Raw genomic sequence first — 14,835 nt, 5'->3', positions numbered from 1 at the left:
GACAGCTGGGTAGGATTCCAAAGTGCTGAGGACAAGAAGTGAGCAAGAGCTTCAGCACACAATACAGGAGGAAGAGCGAGCACCTTAAGTCTGGAAGGTATTTGTAAACTGTCCCCTACCCTGAGAACCTAGCAGGTATTTGGAAGTCAATTCCCCAGATGCACCAAAAAATCGTACACAATTGTACTAGGGTCTACAGTGAAAACATCAGATGCTGCTTCATTTTCAATCTCCATCTGAGACCAAGGGCACTCCTCATTCAGCAGACAATGAATTCCTTATGGAGAGCAGTCTAAACACCAGATGTTTACAGGAGGGATGGATGGAAAGATGGCCAGGACTTTTTATGCCAACACCTCAGACTTCCATAACAAATGCTGTTATTACTTTATTTCTCTGAACTTAAGTGAAGGTCCATGTCTGATTAAAAAGAAAAAATTACCCAGCAAATGCTTACTGCCTGTTATGTGCCAGGCACAATCCCAGCAACATCCAGAACAGAGCCCTGCCCTCAGTGTGCTGCCTCTAGTAAGCAGGGACACCTGACAAGCACTGTGTGGCTAAGAGGTCTGCCGCTGGCACGATGGGAGTAGAGAAGGATCCTCAAAGGGGACACTGTGATTTGTGCTGCTGACCACTCCCCTCCTTCGCATACACTTGCCACTCTTGGTCTTCCTGATACCACACTCACTGTTTTCCTCCTACCTCACTGGCTGCGCCTCTTACCTTCTTTGCTGTAACTTATTCCCAATGTCAACATTTTCTAGGGCTCAATTTTGAACTCTCTTCTCTACTGATAAACTCTTTCTAGTCAGCCAGTCCCGTAACTTTAAATACCATCTATGCCATGAAGCCTCCCAAACGACTCTAGGCTTCAAGTAAATATCCCAACAGCCTTCTAGCCATCTTCATTCACTTAGATACCTAACTGGCACCTCAAACTTAACATGGCCAGAGACGTCTCTTGATTCCTTTCCAACCCTCCTCCCCATCAAGCCTGTCATTCCTCCTGCAGCTTCCTCAGTAACTGGCCATTCAGCGTCCCAAGCAAACAAGCCAGGGGTCAACGATTGCCATCTCTCTTCCATCCCTCACATTCACCCTTTACATACATCCTACTAAGTCGACCTCCAAAATGTATCTTCAGCCAGTTCACTTCTCTTCTATCTAGAGAACCATCTCAGTCTAAGTCACCTTCCTTGGTTGCTTTATCTCTGCCTGTTTTTGTTCCCTACAATCCACATAGCAACCTGATTTTTCTTTACTCTGCTCATTCACCGAGAAAGCTCCATTAACATGATTATGGCAATAGCAACAAAGAAGGGACTCAAATTCTACACAGAGGCTCAGTGATGTTCTGTATGGCAGCTAGATAAGCTGGTTGACGAGGGAAAGCCAGGGATGAAACCACGCTTTACTAGTTTCCAAGCATGCTTCAGCTGCTTGATTGGGAAGTAGTATTTCTAAGGCTATTAGGGTGTGTGGTGTCTTTACATGGCAGTGGGGGGAGGTAAAGTTCTTAGACAAGAGTTCTTAAGACTGACATGTTGAAAACACACACCAAGCAGATGTACTCTCCACAATCTTCAAACTCAGTTTCATGAACTCTGAGAGTTAGAAAAGTGAATAACATAAGCATTTACTGGATAACTATGCCAGATACTGTTTCAAGTGTTTCCCAAGGATTGCCTTATTAATATTATCTCATTTACACTGTCTCACTAATATCTATTTTTAAATGAGAAAACTAAGATACAGAGATGAGTAACTTGTCCAAAGTCACAAAGCCAGTCAGTGTGCAGTGGAGAAAGAAACTGGACACAATCAGACTCTGGAGTGCGTGCTAATAATCAGTACTCTATGATACACTCCTATTTACTCCTAAAATTTAAAGATAGCTTTAGTTCCATTTACTTAGCAGCCTTGGTCTGATTTAAACAGTCAGATACTTCATATTTCAATTTGATTTTTGAAAAGAAATCATGCTTTCATGGTGAACTTTCAGGAGAAACTGACATTGTGGTGGTACTGATACAATGGCCATACCTCTCCCTGAGAATTTCTTAAGATAACCTTCACATCTTCACCAGTGCCCCAAGAGTTCTGGTTCTTCCAGATGAGGTCGGTGGGAGGACTGGCTGTGACACCAGCATTTGCAGCCCAAATCTGGAAAAAAGAAAGAACATCAGTACACCCAGAACCCAGCTCTCTCGCATGCCAATGACGACAAAAAGATGAGACTTAAACACTGGATTCCAAAAGTCTGAGAACGAGGCCCTAGCTTCAGAGTGTTACATTAATTAGCTGTGTGTCCAAGAGAACTCACAACGCTCAGCTTCCCCATCTGACAAATGAAGATGATGAGGCACAGGGCCCTGAAGTGAAGGTGCCACACTCACATCCTAGCTCTCCTACACACCAGCTGACCTTGAGCAAGTTACCTTACTTTCATCACCAATGAATAGGGCAGAAATGGTGCCTATCATAGGTGGGACTGTGGTGAAGAGCAAGTGATCACCCACATGCAGGGGCTGGCTCACTCAGTGAGCAGCAGCCCCAGAATCCTGTTACTCCTTCCCTGTCGGAGCATTCTGATCCCTCCACACACTCCCCCAGCTGCCCACAGCAGGAATTGAGGAGATCTTCCGTAGCGCACAAGAGTATCCTTCTGTAGGATACTCTTATGGAAACTGGTATGTCTCCAACCACAGACTATGTCAAAATATCTCAGAATGTCTGCAATTATGCTCCAAAAACAATGCCAGAAATGGCTAAATCACCCACTGTTCAAGGGAAAATATAACTGCTACTGAAATAGAATAAAGGTAATAATTACATTTTCTTTCTCAGACTGGAAATTCTGCCTTATTTTTTATGTATCTATTGGCAGAAAAGAATGGGTAGAGTGGAGAAAACTTAGCAGTCTGAAAACCTAGGTTTGAATCCTGGACAAGCCACTACACCTCTACGAGCACCAGTGTCTGCAGCTATAGAGATACCACCAGCCATGATCTTTTAAAAGGATCATATGAAAATAGATGTAGATAGCGAAGTTTGTAATCCACAAATTGTTACCCAATATAAAGGACTTTATGACTGCAAAAGGCAGGCTGAAGATGGCAAAGGCAGTATATTTAAAACGGAGAGAATAATTTATGAATTATTGATGAGGAGAGAGCCCTTACTTTTTAGATGCTCACTTGAAGCTTCCAGATCTTCAAGCAGCATTACAAATGGAAAGGGGTATTTACTGGGATGGAACTGAAAAAAGAACCGGATCTGGGCCAACTTTCAGGTTATGTGAAATGCTAGTGTTTTCCTAATTTCAAGCAATACTTCTCACTAGTCTATATGGAATCATATTGTTGGTTTAGTGTTAACAATAATCATCATAAAATGTCAATAACCTTACTAGGTAATTTAACCTAAAACAAATATGGCAATTTAACCTTATGGCTGTCTTGTTCAATACAGCAACACTATGTGGTTTTTGAACACTTGAAATGTGGCCAGTCCAAATCAAGATGGATTGCAAATTTAAAATACACACTAGATTTCAAAAACTTAATTAGAAAAAAAGAATGTAAAATACCTAACAATTTGTTTATATTGATTATATGTTGAATATACATTAATTAATTACATTTGGAATATACTGGGTTAAATAAAATATAGTTCCAAAATTAATTTCACATCTTCCTTTTTTACTTTCTTTTAACGTAGTTATGAGAAAATTTAAAATTACATGTGATTCTCAAACGGCTGTTCTAGAGGTTTAAACTGATCTTTGCTTTTGCCTCTGCAATTTTACAGAAAGATCACTTATCAGTACTGTCTTCCACAGAGCTTCTTATCACATTTAATGCTAGCTACTGAAGAACAAAAATGCATACATAAAAAAAAAAAAAAAAATGCATACATTATTTTATATGATAATTCAGTTTTCCACTAGACCTATGGAATGTAGCTATTTAGTCCCTCAGGTAGTATACCCAGAGGAAAAAGTAGATGATTGGCATAATGGCTCCGTATCACTTAAGCACACTCAAATCTGAATCTTCTGAATTAAAACATCAGATTCTTTTTACTGCATTATGCAGCTTCCAGAAGACATACAATAGGACTGAGCAATTTCCTGACTATAATAATTACTAAAGAGAAGGGATAGTGTAGACAAGATAGCTGATCCACTTTTTACTCGTTATTACAAAATTAGCATCTGATATTTTTTCACAAAGTGATGATGTCAAGCTCTCTAAATACACTTTTTAAAGAGAAGTACTAACTTGCAGTCTGAGCCTTTGATTGTACACATTATGTAAGGTTTGTATAAATCATAAAATTATAAACACATTTAAAACGTGCTTAATATTTTTAAAAGAAGAATCCATAAAAGGAAACAGTTACCTCTATATTCTTTAGGGATGAAAATAGTAACTTCTTTAAAATCTATATCAAAATTAATATATTGTATTGTTTGCTAAATCTACTTACTAAGTAAAAGGAAAGAACTCTTGTTTGCTCAATGGAGCATATACTTCTCTAAAAAGTGAGCTATAAGATTTCAGCAACTATTAAAAATGTGATATTTCATCCAGGTGAGGTGGCTCACGCCTATAATCCTAGCACTCTGGGAGGCCGAGGCGGGAGGACTGCTTGAGCTCAGGAGTTCGAAACCAGCCTGAGCAAGAGCAAGACCCCCATCTCTACTATAAATAGAAAGAAATTAATTGGCCAACTAATATATATAGAAAAAAAGGCCGGGCGCGGTGGCTCACGCCTGTAATCCTAGCTCTCTGGGAGGCCGAGGCGGGCGGATTGCTCGAGGTCAGGAGTTCGAAACCAGCCTGAGCAAGAGCGAGACCCCGTCTCTACTATAAATAGAAAGAAATTAATTGACCAACTAATATATATACAAAAAATTAGCCGGGCATGGTGGCACATGCCTGTAGTCCCAGCTACTTGGGAGGCTGAGGCAGGAGGATTGCTTGAGCCCAGGAGTTTGAGGTTGCTGTGAGCTAGGCTGATGCCACGGCACTCACACTAGCCTGGGCAACAAAGTGAGACGCTGTCTCAAAAAAAAAATGTGGTATTTCAAAACACACCAAAACAGAGCCATTTCCTGAATCTAGAACCTTAGATACTATGCAAAACCACATGTTACACTTCCTAAATTATGAGGTTTCAAAGTAGTGATTCTTTATAAGTGTGCCTATCATTGAAGGACTTTTGCTCAAAAGATAGGCCCCCTACCCCAGCCCCAAAGATAGCTGAGCTAGGTGAGGTGGGTCTTGGATACCAAAATACTACCCAGATGATTCTGAAGCCCACCCAAGGCTGGAGGTTACTGTTTAAGGCGTATGCCAGTATTAACTTCTTAATAGTTCTTTGTGTCAAGCAGTATCTCTTGAATGACAGTGGGCTATAATATCACTCAACAGACAGCTATTTTATAACTATTGGAATAGATAAGATAAAAAGAATTCAAAATCAATTCTTTCACTATTCTCAACAGGACATAATTTTAAAAATCTTTAATAGCAATTATAATGCCCTAATAATGTCAAAAATGTTTTAATGCCCATTTCTAAAATGCTTCTCTTTAAGCCAAAAAGTTTTCTGAATTTTATCTGCTAGTTAAGACAATGAGGTTAAATTAAATGACTAAATTCACTTACCGTAACAGTCTGGCCTGCCTTCAGCACATATCTTGAGGTATATTTGTAACTGACTGATGTGTCTCCTATTTTTCTGATCATCTCCCAGCCTCCCATTGGTTGATCCTATTCATAGAACAAAATAAACAAAGTTACTTCAATTATAAAGATAGTCATGGAATAATGGAAGGAGACCATACAGGCAGATAAACAAGACTATTTTATGGTGATGTTCTCATGATTCCTATTTTAAAAAGAAAACAGGATTTTGTCATTTGGCAAAACAATGAGGGAGTTAATCAGTAAGGTACTAATTTTAACCACTTCGGGACCAGCGACGACTATAGTCAACGGTCACAAATAAAACTGAACGGCCCGGGGTCGGCTGTAGCCCACGGCCACAGAGGAACGCGCACAGCGACTTCAGCCGACAGCCGTGTTATGACTTTTCTAATTTTTCATTTATCAAAATAAAATTGTGAACATTTAAAAATAAGGTAATGAAAACATACAGGTATATGTTACCTATTCTGATTTACATTACAAGTAAAGCCGCCAGCCTGTGAAGTGAAACAAGCTTTCAGTGCTTCAAACTGTTCTCGTCACAGGAGAGCAAACCCCGCGGGTGGGCGGGGCGTCCCGCCTTGCGTGCCGGGTGGGCGGGGCGTCCCGCCTTGCGTGCCGGGTGGGCGGGGCGTCCCGCCTTGGGTGCCGGGTGGGCGGGGCGTCCCGCCTTGCGTGCCTTGCCGGGCGTCGCGCCAGGAGCGGCACACCGAAGGGGTTAAAGAGGACAAAACTGGAAGGAATGAGCATGAACCAAATTAAATGGTCATATTCACTGCCAGATCAGGCGGGTCTTTCAAATTTATAACATGACTGTCACAATCACAATCATAAACATCTACCATTTGATTACTTCACACTTTTAAAATACAGACACATAAACTTAGAAACAGAAGGAAGAAACTCTGTTTCCTTCTGCATCTGTCCACTTCTGCCCACATTTAGCTCTCTAACACCTTAAGGCATAAGGGGCTCAAAAATGGGTCAATGCTGCAATGAGCCAGTCCCATGAACAGCTATGAACTGAAGCCCCAAAGCTGCCCAGAGCAGCCTGACATCTAAAGAAGGGTGCAGGGTATTAAACTTACCTACACTAATTTATATCCATCTTGAACTCAAAGACAAGAAAAAACGAGGCTTAGAGTCAGCTCCAAATCACTTTATACCTGGCTGCTCTACCTTCTGAGAAACAGCAGAATTACAACAGTGGAGCAACACAGGCTACTCTGTTCTTTGGCTTTTAAACTTGTGGCCAAGAGACCTTAGAGCCTATTCTCCCTAGTATCAAAATTGCTAGTGCTCCTTTACTCATTCAAATTATGTATTTACTCGCGTGCAAGATAGTCTTACACACACACACAAAAACAAAACAAAACAAAAAAATGCCAACAAAAAACCCTGTCTCACGATGCTGCCCAGGCTAGCCTTGAACTCCTGGGCTCAAGGGATCCTTCCAACTCAGCCTTCCAAGTAGCTGGGAGTACAGGCTCACACCACCATGCCCAGCTACATGCAAGACAGTTTTAGTAACCTTAGTGGGAAAAGGAGCGATTGTCACAAAAAATTTTTGGCAGACTCTGAAAATATGCTTTAGGAAATGACATCCATCCTACTGCCCCTTAGTACACCTCTAGACCGTGCCTTCCTCTACCATCATCTCATACCCTTTCCTAGCCTCCAGCTCCAAGATGCTGAGCCGGGGAGGACCATCCCTGCTAAGCTCCTGCAAGCCCCCACCCTACACTTCAGAAATCTCAGCTATGAGTATTTTGTTTACTCTTGAACAGATTATTTCAAGATAGGGCTTCATATCATTCTTGACATAAGTTAAGTCATTAGTATTCATTCATTTGGAGAGAAAAATACTCCCTTAATATACTGAGTCTGGGCTCATATTTCCTTCTTTCGTAAAGCTTTTATTAAGCTAATAGTTATATTAGCTTTTATTAAGCTAATAGTTATAAAAGAATATCCACCATTTTCATCCAACTCCAACTTTTTCACAAAGCTAGCTAGAGCAGGTAGTAGTAATAATTCATCCTTGGAAAGACCAGTGCGACAAAATGAACATGTCTGAAAAAAAGCTCTGGCTCTGGAAAGCATTATTGAAGAAAATCGGTTTTTTTTTTTTTGAGACAGAGTCTCGCTTTGTTGCCCAGGCTAGAGTGAGTGCCGTGGCATCAGCCTAGCTCACAGCAACCTCGAACTCCTGGGCTCAAGTGATCCTTCTGCCTCAGCCTCCCGAGTAGCTGGGACTACAGGCATGCGAGACCGTGCCCGGCTAATTTTTTCTATATATATTAGTTGGCCAATTAGTTTCTTTCTATTTATAGTAGAGACGGGGGTCTCGCTCTTGCTCAGGCTGGTCTCGAACTCCTGACCTGGAGCAATTCTCCCGCCTCAGCCTCCCAGAGTGCTGGGATTACAGGCGTGAGCCACCGCGCCTGGCCAAAGAAAATCTTTAAACCATGAAGGGCACCACCTCGTCCTCCTCCTCCTGTTTTTACTTATTTTATGAATTTAAGAAAACAAGAGGATGAAAACCCTTATTCCATGAAGACTTACTGAAATCCAAACAAAAGCTGAGGAGCTATTACAATGGCAAGATATAGCCTAGCAATCTGCAAACTTTGCTGGAAAAAATGTTTTTTTGGTTTTTTTAACCTGTTCAGAAGTGTTCTTCAAGCGGATAAATTTCCCATCGACATCTATCTCTTCGATGCAAACATTCCCAGTGGCTGAGGCGGAGTGGGAGATGCTGACGCTGCTACTCGCTTCCGATTCTTCCACGTCCACTCGCTTCCGCTTCCCTCTGGCGGTGCGCACACTGCGGCTGGAGGACGCTCGGGAGACCGTCACGCGCGAAGACGGGCTTGGAGAGAGCTTCAGCCTGCGTGGGGAAAGCAAGACATCCAATTCATGAGACACATAAGCCCTTCTTCTTTTTTTTTTTTGAGACAGAGTCTCACTCTGTTGCCGGGGCTAGAGTGCCGTGGCGTCAGCCTAGCTCACAGCAACCTCGAACTCCTGGGCTCAAGCGATCCTCCTGCCTCAGCCTCCCGAGTAGCTGGGACTACAGGCATGCGCCACCACGCCCGGCTAATTTTTCTATAAATATTTTTAGTTGTCCACCTAATTTCTTTCTATCTTTTTAGTAGAGATGGGGTCTTCACTCTTGCACAGGCTGGTGTTAAACTCCTGAGCTCAGACTATCCACCCACCTTGGCCTCCCAGAATGCTAGGATTACAGGCGTGAGCCACTGTGCCTATATATGCTCTTCTTAATTTAAAAAAATAGTACTAACCTGCACATGCACTTCTAAAGCAAAACATAACTTATAGATTTCTTAGACAAAGCCAATATACATCTTAACTAACATAAACTTATTTATGCTAGGGTGCCCACCATCAATTTAAAAAATAATAATAATACTTTGAATGTCTTACTTAGGAGAAGTAGTAATATATCCATAATGCAAGAAGTTTGGAAAACAGGGGTATGGGATCATCCTATCTACCACCAACTGACCATACATTTGGTGTACTTTTCTCTCTTTTCATACCTGGTATTTTCTTATGATCACAATGTATGTAATATTAAAACTAATCATTTTTTTACCCTATATTAGTCAGTTTCCCTTTGGAACTTTTTTCTGTGAACAGGTATCAAAAGGACACACTAACCAGATTTGAAATATAAAGTTCCTGTCAGCAAATTTGGTATTTTGCAACATATTAAATCACCAAAACATTTAAAATTCTGAAAAGAAAGATTCCATCTGGACAAATTGCAGCAATTAATAATAATAACAATCAATAACAGTAAACTAAGGCTGCTTGAGGGACATTTTCTGTTTGAGGTAGAAATATGATCTATTACCACCTCTATACTTAGGTATTAAAAGAAACCAAAGAGAAAATATTTAAAGTTGCCTTAATGGTTTAAAAAATGTCTCTAATTTTCTTTTAATAAAAAGGGTGAGAAGCAAAAACAGACCATAAGGTAAGGTGACCCTTAAGTCCCTTACCTTTCTTCTTCGCCTTCTAAGAGTTTCCTATAAGCACTGATTTCCATGTCCAGGGCCAGCTTCACATCAAGAAGTTGCTCATAATCATTCAGCTGTTGCTGCATCTGATCCCTTATTTCTGCCATCTCTCTCTCTTTGTCAGTCAGCATGCGACGAGAGTTGTCTCTTTCTTTAGCAAGCAAGTCCTCCAACTCTTGAATCCTTTCCAAACATGCTCTAGACTTTTAAGATTCAAGGAAAACACGTTTACCTTCTAAGAACATTCCAACATTACCACAAGGCAGCTATTTTAAACCCTTTCTTGAACTGAAAAAACAAATAAAACCCTATGGAATCTCTAATTCATTAGAATTCAAAGATTTTAAGAAATTAAAACCCTAAAATCCTCAAATACAAAATACAGACCTCAGGAAAATATTAACTAACCAAAGACTAAGAAAAGAAATATTCTCCAAATATAAGTTTTGTAAATGTACATATAATTTTTCTGTATTTGGCCAAATAAATTTAAGCTGTGGTTTTGGTTAAAAGTCTGGCTCCCCTACAAGGCAGGCCTTTACTTCAACAAGTATAAGTTAACTAAAGTAAAGAACTTAAAAAGATATAAAAACTCAATGACAAAAGAAACCAAAGAGTAGATGAAATTATGCTTTAGAGAAATGTTGAAGAATATTCAGAAACCAAAGAAAAGGGACTCTGGTACTATGTGATGAAACCGACACAGTGTTCCTTTAGCATTGCTGCCCTATCGCATGTTCAAGTAGCATACAAAGGACATACAATATAGGATGACTTGTAAAATATTATTGTAAATATAGAAACTTTACATTTGGTATAAAAAATTTAGAAATCACACATCCTACACCAGAAAGTTCTTCTTAGAAACCTTGTAGCTCACTGGGTAATTATTCTTCTATGGTTTTCCATGACAGAATTCATCTCAGTGGCCTCAGAGAATGACAAGAGTAATCAACTCAAAAAGCCTGATGGATAGCTTAGGCCCTCAGAATCTCAAGTAGGTGCATCAGATCAGGAGAGAAAGAGCACCTACTGTGCAAAAATTAAATCTGGAAGGCTAGAGATAAAAAAGAACTACACAGCATGCATAAACATTACATTCTTGTTGGTAAATTTATTTCTCAGAAGGGTATAGGTTCAAAATTTTGAAACTGCTTTAGACATAACACTGGGGCTGAACAAGTAAGTAAATGCATGGTAGAAACCAGGTTTCTCACCCTCAGAGAGAAAAGTTATAGATAAGCCAGAAAGGAAGCCAAAAATGAATCCTGTGGTACTAGATCTGAGACAGAGACATCTGTGTAAACTCATGTTTAGCTTACTATAAGGACATATGTTGGGCAGAACAACAATTATAATGTGTGTATAAATGGGTTGGCACACATACACATATTACCTAGTTCTGTCCATGAGAGGACACAGAAGCAGTGCCACCCAAATACCAAGGAACACACTCAGTGCCCAGATCTGAATTTCTGTATGTCATTCTCCAATAAAAAGAACCAAGGCTCCTTGAAGAAATGGATGATTCTAGGGCTGGGGCAGGGAAAATACAAGATGAGGCTAGAGCATCTTATAGTACCAGAGGGCAATAAAGTATGCAAAAAACAAAGGGACACAATAGCCAACCTCACAGAATTCCCAACGGCCAAAGGTGAACCTGAGCCAATGAAATAAATAATGCAGTACTGGATTACAGCCCAAAGTATAAAGTAAGTGCCCCTGAGTCAATACTGATATAAAAAAATAAACGGAAAAGAAAAGGCAAATCTTTACAGAAGAATTCCATTTAATAAATATAAATCATCTTCCAGGATGCAGAGCCCTTGAGTTAGCTTCCCAAGAACAGAATACGAAAAGGGAAAAATAGTAACTCTGTTGACAGTAAAGAAACCTGGCGGGCTGGGTGCAGCGGCTCATGCCTGTAATCCTAGCACTCTGGGAGGCCGAGGCGGGCACATCATTTGACCTCAGGAGTTCCAGACCAGCCTAAGCAAGAGTGATACCCTGCCCTCTACTAAAAATAGAAAGAAATTAGCTGGCCAACTAAAAATATATAGAAAAAAATTAGCCGGGCATGGTGGCACATGCCTGTAGTCACAGCTACTCAGGAGGCAGAGGCAGAAGGATCGCTTGAGCCCAGGAGTTTGAGGTTGCTGGGAACTAAGCTAACGCCATGGCACTCGACCCGGGCAACGGAGTGAGACTCTGTCTCAAAAAAAAAGAAACCTGGCAAACACTACATTAACCAGACCTCACCAGTGATGTCATATGCACATCATGTATATGCAATTTCTGATGTGCTGTGACAAGACAGGCACTTCAAACCCATAACCCAAGTCTAATCATGTGATAAGCACCACACAAATCCAGACTGATGACAGCCTAAAAGATACATGGACAATCCTACTCAAGACTCAAGGTGATGAAAAACAGCAAAAGCCTGAGAAACTGTCACAGACCAGAAGGAGAGGCACACGGTGCCCTGAAACATAACAAGGATAATATAAAAACTGGTGAAATCCAAATAGCCTGAAGTCTCCTTAATAAGTAATATACCGATGTCAATTTCTTGGTTTTGACAAATGTACCATGGTAACATATGATGCTAACAATGGGGGAAACTGAGGGAGAGATTAATGAGAATTGTCTGTACTACCTTGCCAACTTTTTCATAAACCAAAAATTATGCCAAAATAAAAAGGTTATTTTAAAAATACTCAATTGTGAGTCACTCTGAACCTATTCTGGCCCAGGAGGGTGCCTAATTCGCAAAAGAAAAAACTTTTTTTTTTTTTTTTTGAGACAGAGTCTCACTTTGTTGCCCAGGCTAGAGTGAGTGCCGTGGCGTCAGCCTGGCTCACAGCAACCTCAATCTCCCGGGCTCAGGGATCCTCCTGCCTCAGCCTCCCGAGTAGCTGGGACTACAGACATGCACCACCATGCCCGGCTAATTTTTTGTATATATATTTTTAGTTGGTCAATTAATTTATTTCTATTTTTGGTAGAGACGGGGTCTCGCTCAGGCTGGTTTCGAACTCCTGACCTTGAGCAATCCGCCCTCCTCGGCCTCCCAAAGTGCTAGGATTACAGGCGTGAGCCACCACGCTCCGCAAAAAACATTTTTTTAAATAAAGAAAAAAATAATTGATCAATCAATTAATTCCAGAGTAGTGTATGACATTCTATATTCCTCTTAAGATGGGTATTATTAAGTTAGTTCCTGCGCCTGAGATAACTTGTACTTAACTGCATTTACAAAACGCATGCTATAAATGGAGAAATCCATTTTTCTCCCCATGCTTCCTTTTTTCCCAAAGGAAAAAAAGTACATTCAAAACGCCTCCTCTTCAATTTCCTGAAGAGACTCTTGGCAAGCTGTAATTAGCCTCACTAAACCAGCTTCCACATTTGGAAAATGAAGAGATCGAACCAGATTATCTCTAAAATTATGAATTCTAATGGTCTTGGTTTTTAATTTTATTTTTTATAGTATATAACATACTGTATGGGTTTATTGTGGTTTCGCTACAATAAAAGTTTCCAGAGTTTGGGTGTTAGAAAAAAAACTTAGAGGTGGCTGGGCGCAGTGGCTCACGCCTGCCTGTAATCTTAGCACTCTGGGAAGCCGAGGTGAGCAGATCGCTCAAGGTCAGGAGTTCGAAACCAGCCTGAGCAAGAGCGAGACCCCGTCTCTACTATAAAGAGAAAGAAATTAATTGGCCAACTAATATATATAGAAAAAAAAATTAGCCGGGCATGGTGGCACATGCCTGTAGTCCCAGCTACTCAGGAGGCTGAGGCAGTAGGATCGCCTGAGCCCAGGAGTTTGAGGTTGCTGTGAGCTAGGCTGATGCCATGGCACTCACTCTAGCCTGGGCAACAAAGTGAGACTCTGTCTCAAAAAAAATAAAATAAACAAATAAATTTAAAAAACTTAGAGGTGCTCTTAAAGTGCCACACTGTAGACTCTTCTCTAAGGCAAGCAGATTGTGACCAACCAATTAATCTGGCCAAAGTCAAAACTCTAAAAATGCTATAAGAAATTTATAAAATTCCAAAACATAGTACTGATACCATCTATATATTATGACATATACCTTCTAAAATCAGTATTTTAAAAGCTATGTCATTTTCAAATAAAATTGAAGAAGCACTTCACTAATATGAGTCATATAACCAAAAGGAAATTCTTATGGCCCAACAGTTTCTTATGAAACTGTCATGACTCAACAACAAACACTATTAAGACACAATAGGAAAATACTAAGAGATAACATTTTTAAATGATTTTTTTAAAGCTAAAACTTATCGACAGATAAAAATATTCCTTGAAATACATTTTTTATCATAAAACCTACTATCAGTAACAAATAGAAGAAAGGATTCCCCCCAGACAGAGAAATTCATACCTGTTTGGCTGAAGGGTGCTTCCCACCCATTTGCTAAGGACTTGGCTCCTGGAAATGCCTAGTGCCCTGCCTAACATCACATAAAAACCACTAACCTGATAACACAAGACAGACACTAGTAAAAAGAAGAAAAAAAAAAAAAAAAAAACCACTAACCTGAGGTTAACAAAAAACTGCAAAAATGGGAATAAAATCAACAGGCAAAAAGGGAAAAGGCCCTGACCCCGGGTCAGAAGACTATGTTTATGGCATATAGCTACCACGTTTCATGATATAGCTAACCAAGTTTCAGAGCCCGCTGCTGTTTAATCACAGACAAGTCTCAGTCTTTTCATCTGTAAAATGAAGATCAACCTCAAGAGAACTGTACCACAGATAATCAAGGGGATTAAGCAGCAGCCCAACATAAAAAGGAAGAAGAAAGTAAAATTAATGTAGAAATGCTACCTAGAATACAATTTACTAAACAGAGAAAAATAGTAAATGTCAGCTCAGCATAAGAACAGAGAGGCCTATTTTTGGAAAGGTACCTGGTTAAGACAGTGATATAGCCTAAGCATTTCTGTCTGCCTATAAATCCTAACCCTCAAGGTGATGATATTAAGAGGCAGGGCCTTTTGGGTGGTGATTAGATCACTAAGGTGGAGCCCTTGTGAC

General features: G+C 40.3%; 1 protein-coding gene across 1 annotated transcript in view; it reads right to left on the bottom strand.

Moving 5' to 3' along the window:
* LMNB1 (lamin B1) overlaps nucleotides 1-14,835 on the bottom strand; it is a 62,702-nt gene that overhangs the window by 15,099 nt on the left and 32,768 nt on the right. The window contains exons 6-9 of the mRNA XM_012735500.3: nucleotides 9,749-9,969; nucleotides 8,385-8,610; nucleotides 5,679-5,783; nucleotides 2,047-2,166 (exon numbers count right to left, since the gene is read on the bottom strand). Coding sequence (XP_012590954.1) covers nucleotides 2,047-2,166; nucleotides 5,679-5,783; nucleotides 8,385-8,610; nucleotides 9,749-9,969 — 672 coding nt within the window. The remainder of the gene's footprint in view (nucleotides 1-2,046; nucleotides 2,167-5,678; nucleotides 5,784-8,384; nucleotides 8,611-9,748; nucleotides 9,970-14,835) is intronic.

This window comes from Microcebus murinus, chromosome 11 (assembly GCF_040939455.1).
Source record: "Microcebus murinus isolate Inina chromosome 11, M.murinus_Inina_mat1.0, whole genome shotgun sequence".
Classification (NCBI taxonomy): domain Eukaryota; kingdom Metazoa; phylum Chordata; class Mammalia; order Primates; family Cheirogaleidae; genus Microcebus; species Microcebus murinus.
This window is presented reverse-complemented; position numbering and strand designations above follow the sequence as displayed.